The 13427-nt window shown below is 41.7% G+C and overlaps 1 protein-coding gene across 4 annotated transcripts in view; it reads left to right on the forward strand.

Annotated features, from left to right (window-relative positions):
- The window catches only part of EXOC6B (exocyst complex component 6B), a 450651-nt gene that overhangs the window by 314263 nt on the left and 122961 nt on the right, over positions 1-13427 (forward strand). For all 4 annotated transcript variants that reach the window (XM_073343016.1, XM_073343018.1, XM_073343017.1 and 1 more), the window contains one exon: positions 13107-13248. In XM_073343016.1, the coding sequence (XP_073199117.1) occupies positions 13107-13248 (142 nt within the window). The remainder of the gene's footprint in view (positions 1-13106; positions 13249-13427) is intronic.

The raw sequence follows: 13427 nt of genomic DNA on the forward strand, positions 1-13427 counted from the left end.
CCACTCCCAATAAAGCCGATGGCCATCTCCTGATGGGGCTCCGGCTGCTGCACGGTATGGTCGTGCAGGGTATAAGCGTTCTGGCAGCTTTGATCATGAGCTGTGTCCTGGAGTTAGGTTCCAACAAGCTTCTCTTCTGACCCTCATTATTATAGTTAAAATGAGAGTCCTTCTTCCAGTGTTTCTCAAACGCAGCCATCAGGGGCTTTTCCTGTGGCCACAGCCTCCTGGGTGGTGGGGGAGAGGGGCAAAGCAGTGGCCCCTCCCCCCCAGGGCCACCAGCAAGCGTTGGTGCATGCCCCTTCCTGGAGCCACAAACACTGTAGAAGCAGGTGACCAGAGTGAGTTCCCCACCTTCCCAGGGATTGTGCTGCTCGGGCTTCAGCCCTGGCATAGCAGGTGGCAGGCTCTGGCTGGGCGGTAGCGGTCTCCGCCTCCCCCCTTCACTCCCCTAGCAACAGGGCTTTGGGCTCTGGCCCAGTGATCCAATCCTGGACTCACTCCCTGCACATCACCCCTGGCCCCTGCTGCCTCCTTCGTGCAGCGGGACCCCAGGCTCCAGCTCTGGGCTCACCCCCGCCCCCCATCACCCCAAGCCCCGCTGCTGCCTCCAGCCCCCCCATCGCCCCTGGTCCCTCCGCCTCCCTATCCACCCCCCCATCCAGGGCTTAATTTGTTGCCCAGCTTCCTGGGGCTGAGTAAGTCAGCTGTGAAAAATGATATTAACAAATCTCACTTTTCACAGCAGCAGACTTACTAGCTAGCAAGTCTTTACAAAAAAATCAACCAAAAAAGCAGAACATCCAAAGCACCTTCTTTGTGTTTCTGTTCTGTTTCGGTCCAGTAAAGAATAGAGACAACTGTCCATTATTTTTATTCCTGAGGTCGCAAAAAAAAAAAACCTACAGAAATCAATTACAGTGATTTGGACATGGATATGTGCATATTTATTTGTTTTTCCTAAAGTTAATTAAGTATTTTAGAAAAAATTGTTAGTGTCCACCAGCAAGAGTTAGCGGCCACAGTCTAAGGCCACCAAAAAATTTGTTGTGAGAACCCCTATACTTAAATCTAGCCAATAAATCTAGCCAATCATAACCCCTAATGGGATAAAACAATTTCTCTACCAATAGCAAAACTTCATAGTTTCTACTTATCAGCAAAAGTAACTTTTAACAAGAAACTCAGACATTCAGTAAGAAACTTGCAGAAACTCAAGGTTAGCTTGTCCATACTCCCTTAGAATCATAGAATATCAGGGTTGGAAGAGACCTCAGGAGGTCATCTTCTAGTCCAACCCCCTGCTCAAAGCAGGATCAATCCCCAACTAAATCATCCCAACCAGGGCTTTGTCAAGCCTGACCTTAAAAACTTCTAAGGAAGGAGATTCCATCACCTCCCTAGGTAACCCATTCCAGTGCTCCCTTCCATTTTCATGAATCTGTGACTTTACTGTATCTATCCCTCTTAGTAATGCTGCAACTGGTATTGTCTATCTACCTAAGCCAAGACCGAATTTTCCCAGCTGTAGTTTTTATTTCCAATGTATGGTGGCTGAATATACAAAATGGCTGTGGGTTATGCTAAGTCCATACAGAAGATGGCTGCAAGTCATTTCGGTTCGAGGCCTCTCGCAACACTTAGAGAGTAGATTCAATGCCTACTCCCAAAGAAGAGCACCACATACTGAACGGCCACCAACATGCTTCCGAAAGAACCATAGGTGATAGGATAACAGTAGACGGTGGTATGGCTATGATGACAAGCTGACAAGATGAGCTTCATGGCAAAATACCTGATGAATGTCCCAGGGCAGTTCACATCACCACCTTCAGTCTACATAGAGAAAGAAAACTTCAAAACTGTCTTTCAAATATTAGAATGTTATCTTTCATTGCATCCAGAACAGAAGAGCACTTGTCATCTAATGGACTTAAAATGGTTCTGGGATTCACGACACCTAGGTTCTGTTCCCAGCTCTGCCTGCGACTCTCACTATGTAGCTTTGGGCAAGTCTCTCAACTTCTGTGTGCGTCAGTTACACCCTGTGTAAAATGTAGATGACCGCTCTTCCTCTCCTCTGTAAAGAACTTTGAGAATTACAGGTGGAAAGTTCTGTAAGGGCTCAGTCTTGCCCCACTGACTTCAATGGCAGTTGGATCTGGCCTGACAGGTACAAATTATTATTTGTATTTCCCATTAAAGAATAATGCTCTTAACACCCGATTTCTTTGTAAAACAGAAGAAGAGAGCACATTACATTTTTTAAATGATCTCATGTTTCAAAATGTTGGCCGCAACGCACAACTTACCGCTGTCTGTCCTTTCTGACAGCTTTGTTTATATCTGTCATTTAAAGCTAGAATGAAATTGTGAACAAATATACCTGAGTTGCCAGTGCACAATAAAACCCAAGTGACTGTTCTCAATAATGAAGAAAAATAGCAATGAAATAGTTTTGTGGTTACCACTATGTTTGGAAATGAGAAATTGGCACAAGTGATCTTTAAATCACTGAATGTGTCAAAATGGTACAAATACATGATAAAATGTAAAAGCCTTTGGATCTACCTGACATAAGTTCCCATGTTTCATGTTAATTTTAATAAAGCTGTTTGTTTTGAGGTGAGTAATGAATACTCATGGACACTGGGAACCGCAATAAACAATAGGAGACACATAGTGTATTTTCTCTATAATGGATAGACCAGCATCTTACCAGAAGGAATATCCCCACTGCAGAAAATGAATGAAACCCAACAATGGTTGTCGCTTGCAAGATATATTAAGATTATATTGATTAATTTTAAAAACAGATTATTTTAAAACTGTCAGGAAAACTTACTAGCATAGGCATTAAAATCTACTTGCCTGTCCTTACTACAGTGATGAAAATAACTCATGCTATTTTGCTTAACCCTCCAAGAAAACCAAGTTCTCTCCCCATTTGGGAAGGTGAGTAGAATTTTGGAAAGCTGCCATAAAAACTAGCTGTTCTGTAAGTATGTCCCGGTTTTTATTAAAACATACAAGTATATATTTAATGTTCTTGCTCCTGCAGTTGTTAAACGTTGATTGATGATGATAATGCTTCGATTATTTCATTGTCCAGTCATCTAAAATTGTACCTAAAAATTACACCCACAAATGTGGAGAACTTTTATATAGAGGGACTTCAGCGGCCTGTGGAGTCAAGCAAAGCAGCTTTTGAACACTATATAGCAATATTACAAACTAGTTTTGGGCAGGAAATGAAGCAAAATATTGCATACAACTGAAAAGGATGGAGGTATCCAGGTAGGAGAAAAAGTGTCACAAGGTCTTTAATGACCATAAGTTGTCACGACATCCATTTTATCTTATTTGAAATGTGCTCCTCCAGCAGCACAGAACTCATTATTGTGCTGGGGCATTGGTTCAATTCTGAATCACAAGGTAGAGTGCTACCTATTGAATTGTTGATACCATTTCCTTTAGCATCCTGAACCTGCTTAATTTGTGAGTTCTGCAATTTAAGCACAAGCTAGTGTGAGAGCAAAATATTAGTTTGTATGGATTAACAGAAACATCATAGTTGTAAAATAGTTCGTATACATAGATAACACTATTAAAAAAATTAATTAGGTCTGCACATTGACCTCACAAGGTCAGATTTTGTTTCTTTGGCTTATTCTCGATCATACTGAGATTCACTGAAATACTCCATCATACACAGTAATACATGCCTTTGTCACTTCTCAGCTGTACGACAGCAATGTTGTCTGCCTGGGCATGAAACCATCAGCCTTTGAGGAATTCTAGCTACTGCAGAACATGGCAGCATAGTTCCTCAGCAACACAGGCCTGTGCAAGTGTATTAGAGCTATATTCCACTCTATGCTAGCTTCTCAGAGATATAGTGCCAAACTGAAGGCATTAGGTCTTATCTTCAGGCATGCTCTGGCCCAAGGACATCTTAAAAAGTCACCTGAAGTTCCAGGATGAGGAGAATAGACAGCTCTATTCCTCAAGCTCAGTGGAACTGACTACCACAAAGGTAAAACTTGTCTGTGCAAGGACAGCTTTCTTAGGTGTTGGTCCAACTCTCTGGAATGAAGGACCACAGGATCTAGAACCACCACCAATCTCACTACTGTCCAGTCCAAGTGCAAGATGTGCACTTCTTTGGTCTGCCTTTTGTTGATAGCACAGGGTATATATAATATAGTTTTTTTTTTTAAATATCCACACAGTTTCCTCATAGAGAGTGGAAGGGAGAAGAAACAAGCCATATAACAGATATTAGTCAAGTTGTATATGACATTTCTGGCAGGCATTCCACTACCGTGGTGATAAAGGCTGTAAAAGAATCTGAACAGAATACTGTGGGGCAGCAATGGGACTGAGGTCACCCCATATCACTTCTCTAGGACTCCTGTGACCAAAGGAGTGACTTGACAGGCTGTAAAGAGAGAGCTTCGTCTAGCTTTTCTTAGCCAGAGAAGGTTTGAAATGTAGAGTGGCAGTGGATCTTCAATTGATATAAAAAACACTAAAAAACAATCCAGCTCCCATTAGAATTAGTGGAAGTTTTGCCACTGGGTGTTGAAAAGTAGCTGGAAAACCTGAGAAGAAACCAGGCAAGCAAAACTGGTTTAAGATTATGAAAGAAAGCACCTAAAAAAAAATGCATTAGATTGAGACTATGGGGTATGATAAATGTGCAGGGAAAGGAAACTTACTTGCCCCACCTTGTTGCTTTGGTCTGTAGAAGGTGGCATCTTTGGAAGTCTGTTTAGCAGTTAGCATTCCCCTTTAGTGGGTGGAGGAATCTGTTTGCCCATTAAAACACCATATCCACATCTATCTTCTGGTGCAATGTCCTTCTCAGCCATAGGATCTTAGTCAAGCCTCAAGGAAGTCTCTCAGTGCTCCCTTTTTTAAAAGGCTTAGGTGGATTGCTTATAGTATTTTTCTCTATTCTGGTGATAGCTTTCCTGTTAGCTGGTATTTCAGCCAGATGAATGGGATCCAGGTCCCAATGGCCTGCCTGTCCTTGACCATATTCTATAGGGAAAGCTTGGTTTTTCAACCCCTCCTTAAATTTCTGTTAAAGTTTACTTTTTCTTCAGCCTCTATCAGTCCATTTCCTTACCATTATTTTCCTTCATAATTTCCATCATAATTCTTCAGAAGCATCCGGAATTCAAACTCTGAAAAACAGATCCCTGGTTTTCTTATTGAAAGAACAAACCCCTTTCATATCATGGGAGTTGAAGAGTAGCTGAGAACAAAGGCTGAAGGACCTGGGTTTGTTTAGTTTGGGAAAGAGGAGATTAAGGTGGGGGACGTGATAACGGTCCTCAAATACTTGAAAGGCTGCCATAAAAAAGATGGAGAAAAATTGTTATCTCTTGCCACAGAGGGTAAGACAAGGCAATGGGTTCAAACTACAGCATACCACATTTAGATTACATCTCAGGAAAAACTTCCTTAACTGTAAGAACAGTAGGAGAATGGAACAGACTGCCATGGAGGATTGTGGAAGCTCCTTCATTGGAGGTTTTCAAAAGGAGGCTGGATAGCCATCTGTCTTGTTGTGTCTTTAGACACAACAAATCCTGTATCCTGGCAGGGGGTTAGACTAGATGACCCCTTGTGGTCCCTTTTAACCCTATGGTTCTATGATTCTGTGATTCTATCTTGCTCCCACATCATGGCTGTTTTCATCTTTTGGGATTCTGCAAGCTAAATTATATTGTCAGTTACATCATTGCAGCTCCATTGACATCAGGGGTTGTAGAGGTGTGCCCCGGTCATGATTTGGCTAATGCATTTGACAGAGAAGAGTCAAGCTCACTCTCATAGCCGTGTTGACTAGAAGAATTTTGTGTTTAGGTTTTTTTGTTAAGGAAAATGTAAGCAGCTATGCATGAAAATGCCCATGAAGAACATATCTGTTGATTGAAGAAGTTGCCAGTTTTACATACACGATAGCCACTTTTCAAAAGGAGAACAGCATTGTAAATTATAGTGTTCAATATTTTAATGTTTTAGCTCTGATTATATTGAAAAAAAGTTGAAAATAGTGCCTGCCACTCTGAACAAGATGGCTTATTCACATCTTGTCAAATTATTAAACAATTAGTTGAACAAATTATTAAACCATCAGTTTGTAAGCACCTAGAAGATGAGTGATAAGTAACAGCCAACATGGATTTGTCAAGGACATTTCTTGCTAAACCATTCTAGTTTCCTTCTTTGACAGTGTTACTGGCCTGATGGATAAGAGGGAAAGCTGTACTTGGATAGTTGTGATATGTCTTCATTTTAGTAAGGTTTTTGATACAGTCCCACATGACATTCTCATAAGCAAACTAGGAAATGGTAGTCTAGATGAAAATACTATCAAATAGGTGCAAAACTGATTGAAAGACCATATTCAAAGAGTAGTTATCAGTGCTTTGCTGTCAAACCTGCGGAGGTGGGGATATATCTAGTGGGGTTCTGCGGGTCTGTCCTGCTCCAGAACTATTTGATATTTTCATTGATGACTTCGATAAAGGAGTTGAGTGTATGCAAATAACATTTGTGGACACCACAAAGCTGGGGGGTTGCAAATTTAATGAATCAACAATGTGATACAGTTACAAAAAAGGCTAATATTTAGGGTATAGTAACATGGGAGGTAATTGTCCTGCTCTGCTCAGCACTGGTGAGACTTCAGTTGGAGTACTGTGTCCAGTTCTGAGTGCCACACATCAAGAAAGTTGTGGACAAATTGGAGAGTTCAGAGGAGAGCAACAAAAATGATAAAAGGTTTAGAAAACCAGACTTATAGCTTTGACTGAGTTACTGAAGTCCTCAAATCTTGATTTAAAGACTTCAAGTTACAGAGAATCCTCTATTTACTCTAGTTCAAACCAGCAAGTGACACATGTTCTGCCCTGCAGAGAAAGATGAAAAAACCCCAGGGCCTCTGCCTATCTGACCTAGGAGAAAATTACTTCCAACCCCAAATATAGCAATTAGTTAGATCCCGAATGTGTGGATGAGACCCACCAGCCAGACACCTGGGAAATAATTCTCTGCCTCCAGCATCCCATCTCAGACCGTTGGAGATATTTGCTAATAGCAGTTGTGGATGGGGCATATGCCATTGCAGGCAACCTCCTCATACCATCCCCTCCATAAATGTATCACTCAGTCATGAAACGAGTTAGGTGTTTTGCCCCCTACTCATCCCCTTGGAAGGCTATTCTGGAACGCCTCTGACGTTTAGACACCTTCATCTAATTTCAAGCCTAAACTTATTGACAGTTTAAGTCCATTTGTTCTAGTGTCAGCATTGGCCGTTAACTTAAATAACTACTTCCTCTTCCTGGTGTTTATCCCTCTTGTGTATTTATAGAGGGCAGTCGTATCTCCCCTCAGACTTTGTTTTGTTAGGCTAAATAAGCTGAGCTCCTAAGTCTCCTTTCATGAGGTAGGTTCTCTGTTCCTGATCATCCTACTAGCCCTTCTCTGCACCTGTTCCAGTTTGGATTCATCTTTCTGGGAGACCAGAATTGCACACAGTATTCCAGATGAGGTCTCACCGGTGCCTTGTATGATGGCACTAATACTTCCCAATCTCTCCTGGTAATCTCTCGCTTGATGCTCACTAGGATTGCATTGGCCTTTTTTGTGGCTGCGTCACATTGATGGCTCATAGTCATCCTGTGATTAACCAGTACACCCCAGGTCTTTCTCCTCATCTGTCACTTCCACTTGATGAGTCCCCAGCTTAGAGCAAAAATTCTTGTTCGTAGCCCCTAAGTGCCATGACCTTGTCCTTTGCACTATTAAATTTCATCCCATTTCTATTTCTCCAGTTTTCATGGTCATCCAGGTATTGTATATTCCAGTCCTCCTCTCTATTGGAAATACCCCCAACTTTGTGTCGTTGTCAGATTTTATTAGCACATTCCCATTTTTTGTGCCACAGTCATTTAATGAAAATGTTAAATAAGATTGGTCCCAAGACTGACCTTTGAGGAACTTTCATGGAGAGTAGGCCCATCAATGCAAGATGGTCAGGGATACAACCTCATGTGCTTGGTGTCCCTATCCTCTAACTATCAAGAGCTAGGAGTGGACAGCCGGGGATGGGTCACTCAATATTTCCCTGTTTTGTTCATTTCCTCTGAAGCACCTGGCATTGGCCACTGCCTGAAAACCAGATACTGGGTTAGATGGACCATGGGTCTTGACCTAGTGTGGCTGTTCTTCTGGTCCACCTCCCTCCAGTCTGACAGTTCACCTTTCAGCATGACCCATTGTAGTCTCTGCTTTACGCAGTTCCTTTTCCCCTTTTCAATTCTCATATCGATCCCATCTTCTCCAATTTAACTCATTTCCCATGTGGAACTATATCAGATGCTTTACTGAAATCCAGGTAGATTAGATCTACTGCATTTCCTTTGTCTAGAAAATTAGATATCTTTTCAAAGTAAGAAATCAGGTTGGTCTGGCATGATCTACCTTTTTGTAACACCATATTAGATACCTCTATGCCTTTAATTACGCTCCATTTCAAAACTTGTTCTCAGACTTTGCATACAATTGAGGTAAAATTTACAGTCCTGTAGTTTCCTGGATCACTTTTTTTCTTAAATATAGGTACTATATTTTCAATTCTCCAGTCACAGGGTACAACCCCTGAGTTTATAGATTCATTAGAAATCCTGCCATTGATCTGGTGGCTATTTAGTGAAGAAATCTGTTGGCTCTCACATCCGGGAATATCTGGGCCCTACTATTATTAGTAGGACTTGTCCTCCAATCTATATCTAGGAAATTAAAGTCTCCCATAATCACACAATTCCCAGTAGCATTTATTTAATTAAAAAATATTTAAGAGGTTTCTCTGTCCATATTGAAATTGAATCTTGGGGGTCTGTAGGACACCCCAAGCACTATCTCAGTGCAGCCTCTGTTACCTTTTTTTCCTCAGTGATTTTGGCCACAGATTCCATTTGATCCACTTCATCACTTCTAATTTCTTTACAAAAAGAAAAGGAGGACTTGTGGCACCTTAGAGACTAACCAATTCATTTGAGCATAAGCTTTCATGAGCTACAGCTCACTTCATCGGGTGCATAAAGTGGAAAATGCAGTGAGGATGTTTTATACACACAGACCATGGAAAAAATGGGTGTTTATCACTTCAAAAGGTTTTCTCTCCCCCCACACCTCTCTCCTCACTGCATTTTCCACTTTATGCCAACAGATTTCTTTATGCATCCGATGAAGTGAGCTGTAGCTCACGAAAGCTTATGCTCAAATAAATTGGTTAGTCTCTAAGGTGCCACAAGTCCTCCTTTTCTTTTTGCGAATACAGACTAACACGGTTGCTACTCTGAATTTCTTTACAGTCTACCTCGTCATTAATATATAGTGCTGCTCCACGACGTTTACGTTTATTTCTATTGACAGGTTTCAGAGTAAGTCTCTTGAGTTTGTGTGTGTGGTTTTTGGAGGGGGGTGAGGGGATGAGAGAACCTGGATTTGTGCAGGAAATGGCCCACCTTGATTATCATGCACATTGTGAAGAGAGTTGTCACTTTGGATGGGCTATTACCAGCAGGAGAGTGAGTTTGTGTGTAGGGGGGTGGAGGGTGAGAAAACCTGGATTTGTGCTGGAAATGGCCCAACTTGATGATCACTTTAGATAAGCTATTACCAGCAGGACAGTGGGGAGGGAGGAGGTATTGTTTCATGATCTCTGTGTGTATATAATATCTGCTGCAGTTTCCACGGTATGCATCCGATGAAGTGAGCTGTAGCTCACGAAAGCTCATGCTCAAATAAATTGGTTAGTCTCTAAGGTGCCACAAGTACTCCTTTACTTTTTGTTTATTTCTATCTTTCCTGAACACACATCCTTCAGTGCCTGTATTCTAGTCATGACGACTATCCCACCATGTTTCTCTTATCCCCATAATATCTGGTTTACTTCCTGCACCACCAGTCGTTCCGATTTCTCCCTTTTGTATCCTTGGCTCCTTACATCCTTAATTGTTCATGCTTGGCTTTGCCCATATTTCGCACTGCAGAGGGGTGTTAACCGGCCCCTTCACCTTGAATGGTCTCTTAAAATAGGTGCTAACTACTTATGCTAAGAAAAGGAGGACTTGTGGCACCTTAGAGACTAACAATTTATTTGAGCATAAGCTTTCGTGAGCTACAGCTCACTTATGCTAAGCAATCTGTTCCAGCTTGTATTTAGCTGTGACCCTCTGAGTACATTTTGCAGACCTGAAGAAGAGGTTGAAAGCTTATATCTCTCACCAGCAGAAGTTGGTCCAATAAAAGATATTCCCTCACCCACCTGGTCTCTCTCAAATCCTGGGAGCAGCACTGCTACCCCAACACTGTATATGATTAATTCCAGTCCTTTTACTGCCAGTATCGCCTGTCTGACCTTTCCGGGCAGTTGTACCTGGCACGATCTTCCCTGTGTTGAGATCTCAGCTGTTCTTCAAACATGAAATTTAATTGGCAAGGCCGAAAGAAAGTGTGTGTTAGAAATAATACTTAAAGATTTAATAAGAATTTTCTCTTTAGTTCCTGTAGCAGCTGAAGCTAATAGCAATTTAAGTTTTTAACAATATGCTAACAAATCTCAAGAGGTTTAAGTAGTTGGTAAAAAAAAATTACCTTACAACTTTCACAAACTATTAAACTGGTGGTAAAAAGAAGTGCAACGAAACACTCAGTATGATTGTCCCTAAACCCTGTTGCACAAATAATTGTACTTAGCTTTTATATGGGGCTTTTCATCCATAATTTTCAGATTGCCTTACTACAAAAGATAAGCATCATTCCTATTTTACAAATGTTGGAACAGGCACGGAACTGAAGGTTATGTGGGGGACAGTATATGTGGTGTAGCTAGTGGCGTGAAAGAGGATTCAATAAGAAACCAGATCAGAGTTTTTGGGCTTTTCTACATGAGGAAGTTTATATATGTCACAGTACCAGTATATTTATACTATGCTATAAGCCATTTTACTGGTAAATTTCCATGTGTATAAAAGCCCTAAAACTCTGATCCTGTTTGTTATTGAATCCTCCTTCATTCCACCAAGAAACAGGACTAGAGATTTAGGGCTTTTCTATGCAAGTTTACTGGTATAGCTATACCAATATAATTATAAAAAGAAAAGGAGGACTTGTGGCACCTTAGAGACTAACCAATTTATTTGAGCATAAGCTTTCGTGAGCTACAGCTCACTTCATCGGATGCATTCAGTGGAATTTATATAGCATAGATTTATATACATAGAGAACATGAAACAATGGGTGTTAACATACACACTGTAACGAGAGTGATCACTCACTGAATGCCTTCTAAGGTGCCACAAGTACTCCTTTTCTTTTGCGAATACAGACTAACACGGCTGCTACTCTGATACTTTTCAGTTTAGTTTGTGTCTCTGGAAATTGTTTAAGTGGAACCAAAAAAGGCATCCTGAATCCCGAAAGAGAGCATCCACGTGGGGACTTACGCTGGCCCAGCTCTGCTGGTATAATTATACCAGTAAATTTCCCCATGCAGATAGCCCTGAAACTGGGGGGGGGGGCAGCGTAGGAAATGGGTCACGTTTTATGTTTTTGAGTTTAAATTGTGTATATGTACAAGAGGAATAATTCCTAAGTACTGTGAGAAAATCCTGATGCCTGTAAGTATAGGCAGGATATCACCTTTATCGGAGCGGTCATGGCCACTTGTACTTGCTGTCATTTATGTTTCTCATGCTGGAGCTAAAGAAGTTACTATCCGCACAGGTTTTAAAATGTCTGCACAGAGCACTTGGCTTTGCTTTAGTGCACAGCAGCAGTCACTGCTGCCCTCACGTAATAATGGCTGACTTTTCCTGCCTGTAGGCACCACCAGTTAATTAATCACTGGTGAATTAGGTATGGTTTAAGGAGAGCAGAATGTTGATAATCACATTCCCTAGGGTGGGACAAGACAGGAGGTGCAGCCAACTGCCTCGGATTCCCCCCGGGGAGTGATTCTATCAGGATAACCACAGCTATTTCAATTACCTTGTTCCTTCGATGACATTTCTTTCAGCTCGCTCCTTGCTTGTGTCTGCAAGGAGCCTAGATAGCATCAGAAGAAGGTTGAAGAGCACTAAGCTTGCTAGAGCCAGTCTTTATAATGGACTTTACATTTACAGCTATATGCAGGAGGCCTGTGTGCGCCCTGCAGTGGGCCATGGGCTTACCTCCACTCTGCTTCTCATCCAAACCAGTGCCTGAGAACGGTGCTACAACCACACCATAATATAGATTCCATGTGTTATCTGGGGAGAAATTCAGCACTAGGCCTAGCTCCGCTCCCACTGAAGTCAATGGTAAAACGCCCATTGATTTTAATACAAACGGAGTTAGGCCATTACTAAACAGTTTTGAAAATCCCACTCTACATATCTTCAGATACTGGTTCATTTGTTGATTTGAGTTTGCAGGACTTATGAATACAATTAATGCTATTGTTTTTGGTCTAGGAACTAAGTAAATTCTCTAAAGCGTGCAATTTTCATGAAAGATGATGTGCAAAATAAGCTTATGCTGTAACTTGTACCCATTAGCTGTTGGGCATTGCTTAGGTTTTCTTCTTAGCGGATGTGCAATGTGCCTTAGATGACACGTGACTAGGATTCATCATCGAATTTGGTCCACTGGTTGGATTATTAGCTGCCTGGGCCCGGGCTAGGTACAGATGGCGAGTGCGATGTGAGTGCTGATCCATGACTGATGCAGAGAGGCGCTGAATGCAATAACCACAATGGTCTTCAGCATTGAGGGCTCTGAGCTGCACTTAGACGGCCTTTTCTATCATGCAGGATCTAGCCCTGCTGTAGCTTCTTTAAAGTTATTAAAAAGGAATCCTTTTAATGAGGATCATTACAATAAGGTTTCATATGTCTGGGAACCATACAAATGCCTAGTGCCAGAGGAGACTCTTTAAGGAGGGTGGAATGTACAGTACTTTTTGTTTTAACAAGTGGACGGGTTGGTCCCATTTGGATCCTATGCATCATTTTCTTAATGATTTCCCTTTTATTTTCCAGGGTAAGGTGGCTCAGACTGCATGTATGTCTGCATGCAAACACTTATCCACTTCACTGATGCAGCTGCTGCTAGAAGCTGAAGTGAGGCAGCTTACATTGGGGGCCTTACAGCAGTTCAACCTGGATGTAGAGGAGTGTGAACGTAAGGCACAAAATCATTCCATTTATCCTGTTGTACCTTGTTTAGCCATTGTGCACTGGGTCTTTCTGCTAGGACAGTGGTGGTTCTTGGGTTCATCTTGAAGATCTACTGAAAGGAAGCAAAGCTAATTCTAGCTCAGAGTTTTATTCTGTTTGTTTGTTTTGCGGTAGCACTTTCCA

The sequence above is a fragment of the Lepidochelys kempii genome, chromosome 4 (assembly GCF_965140265.1).
Source record: "Lepidochelys kempii isolate rLepKem1 chromosome 4, rLepKem1.hap2, whole genome shotgun sequence".
NCBI lineage: Eukaryota > Metazoa > Chordata > Testudines > Cheloniidae > Lepidochelys > Lepidochelys kempii.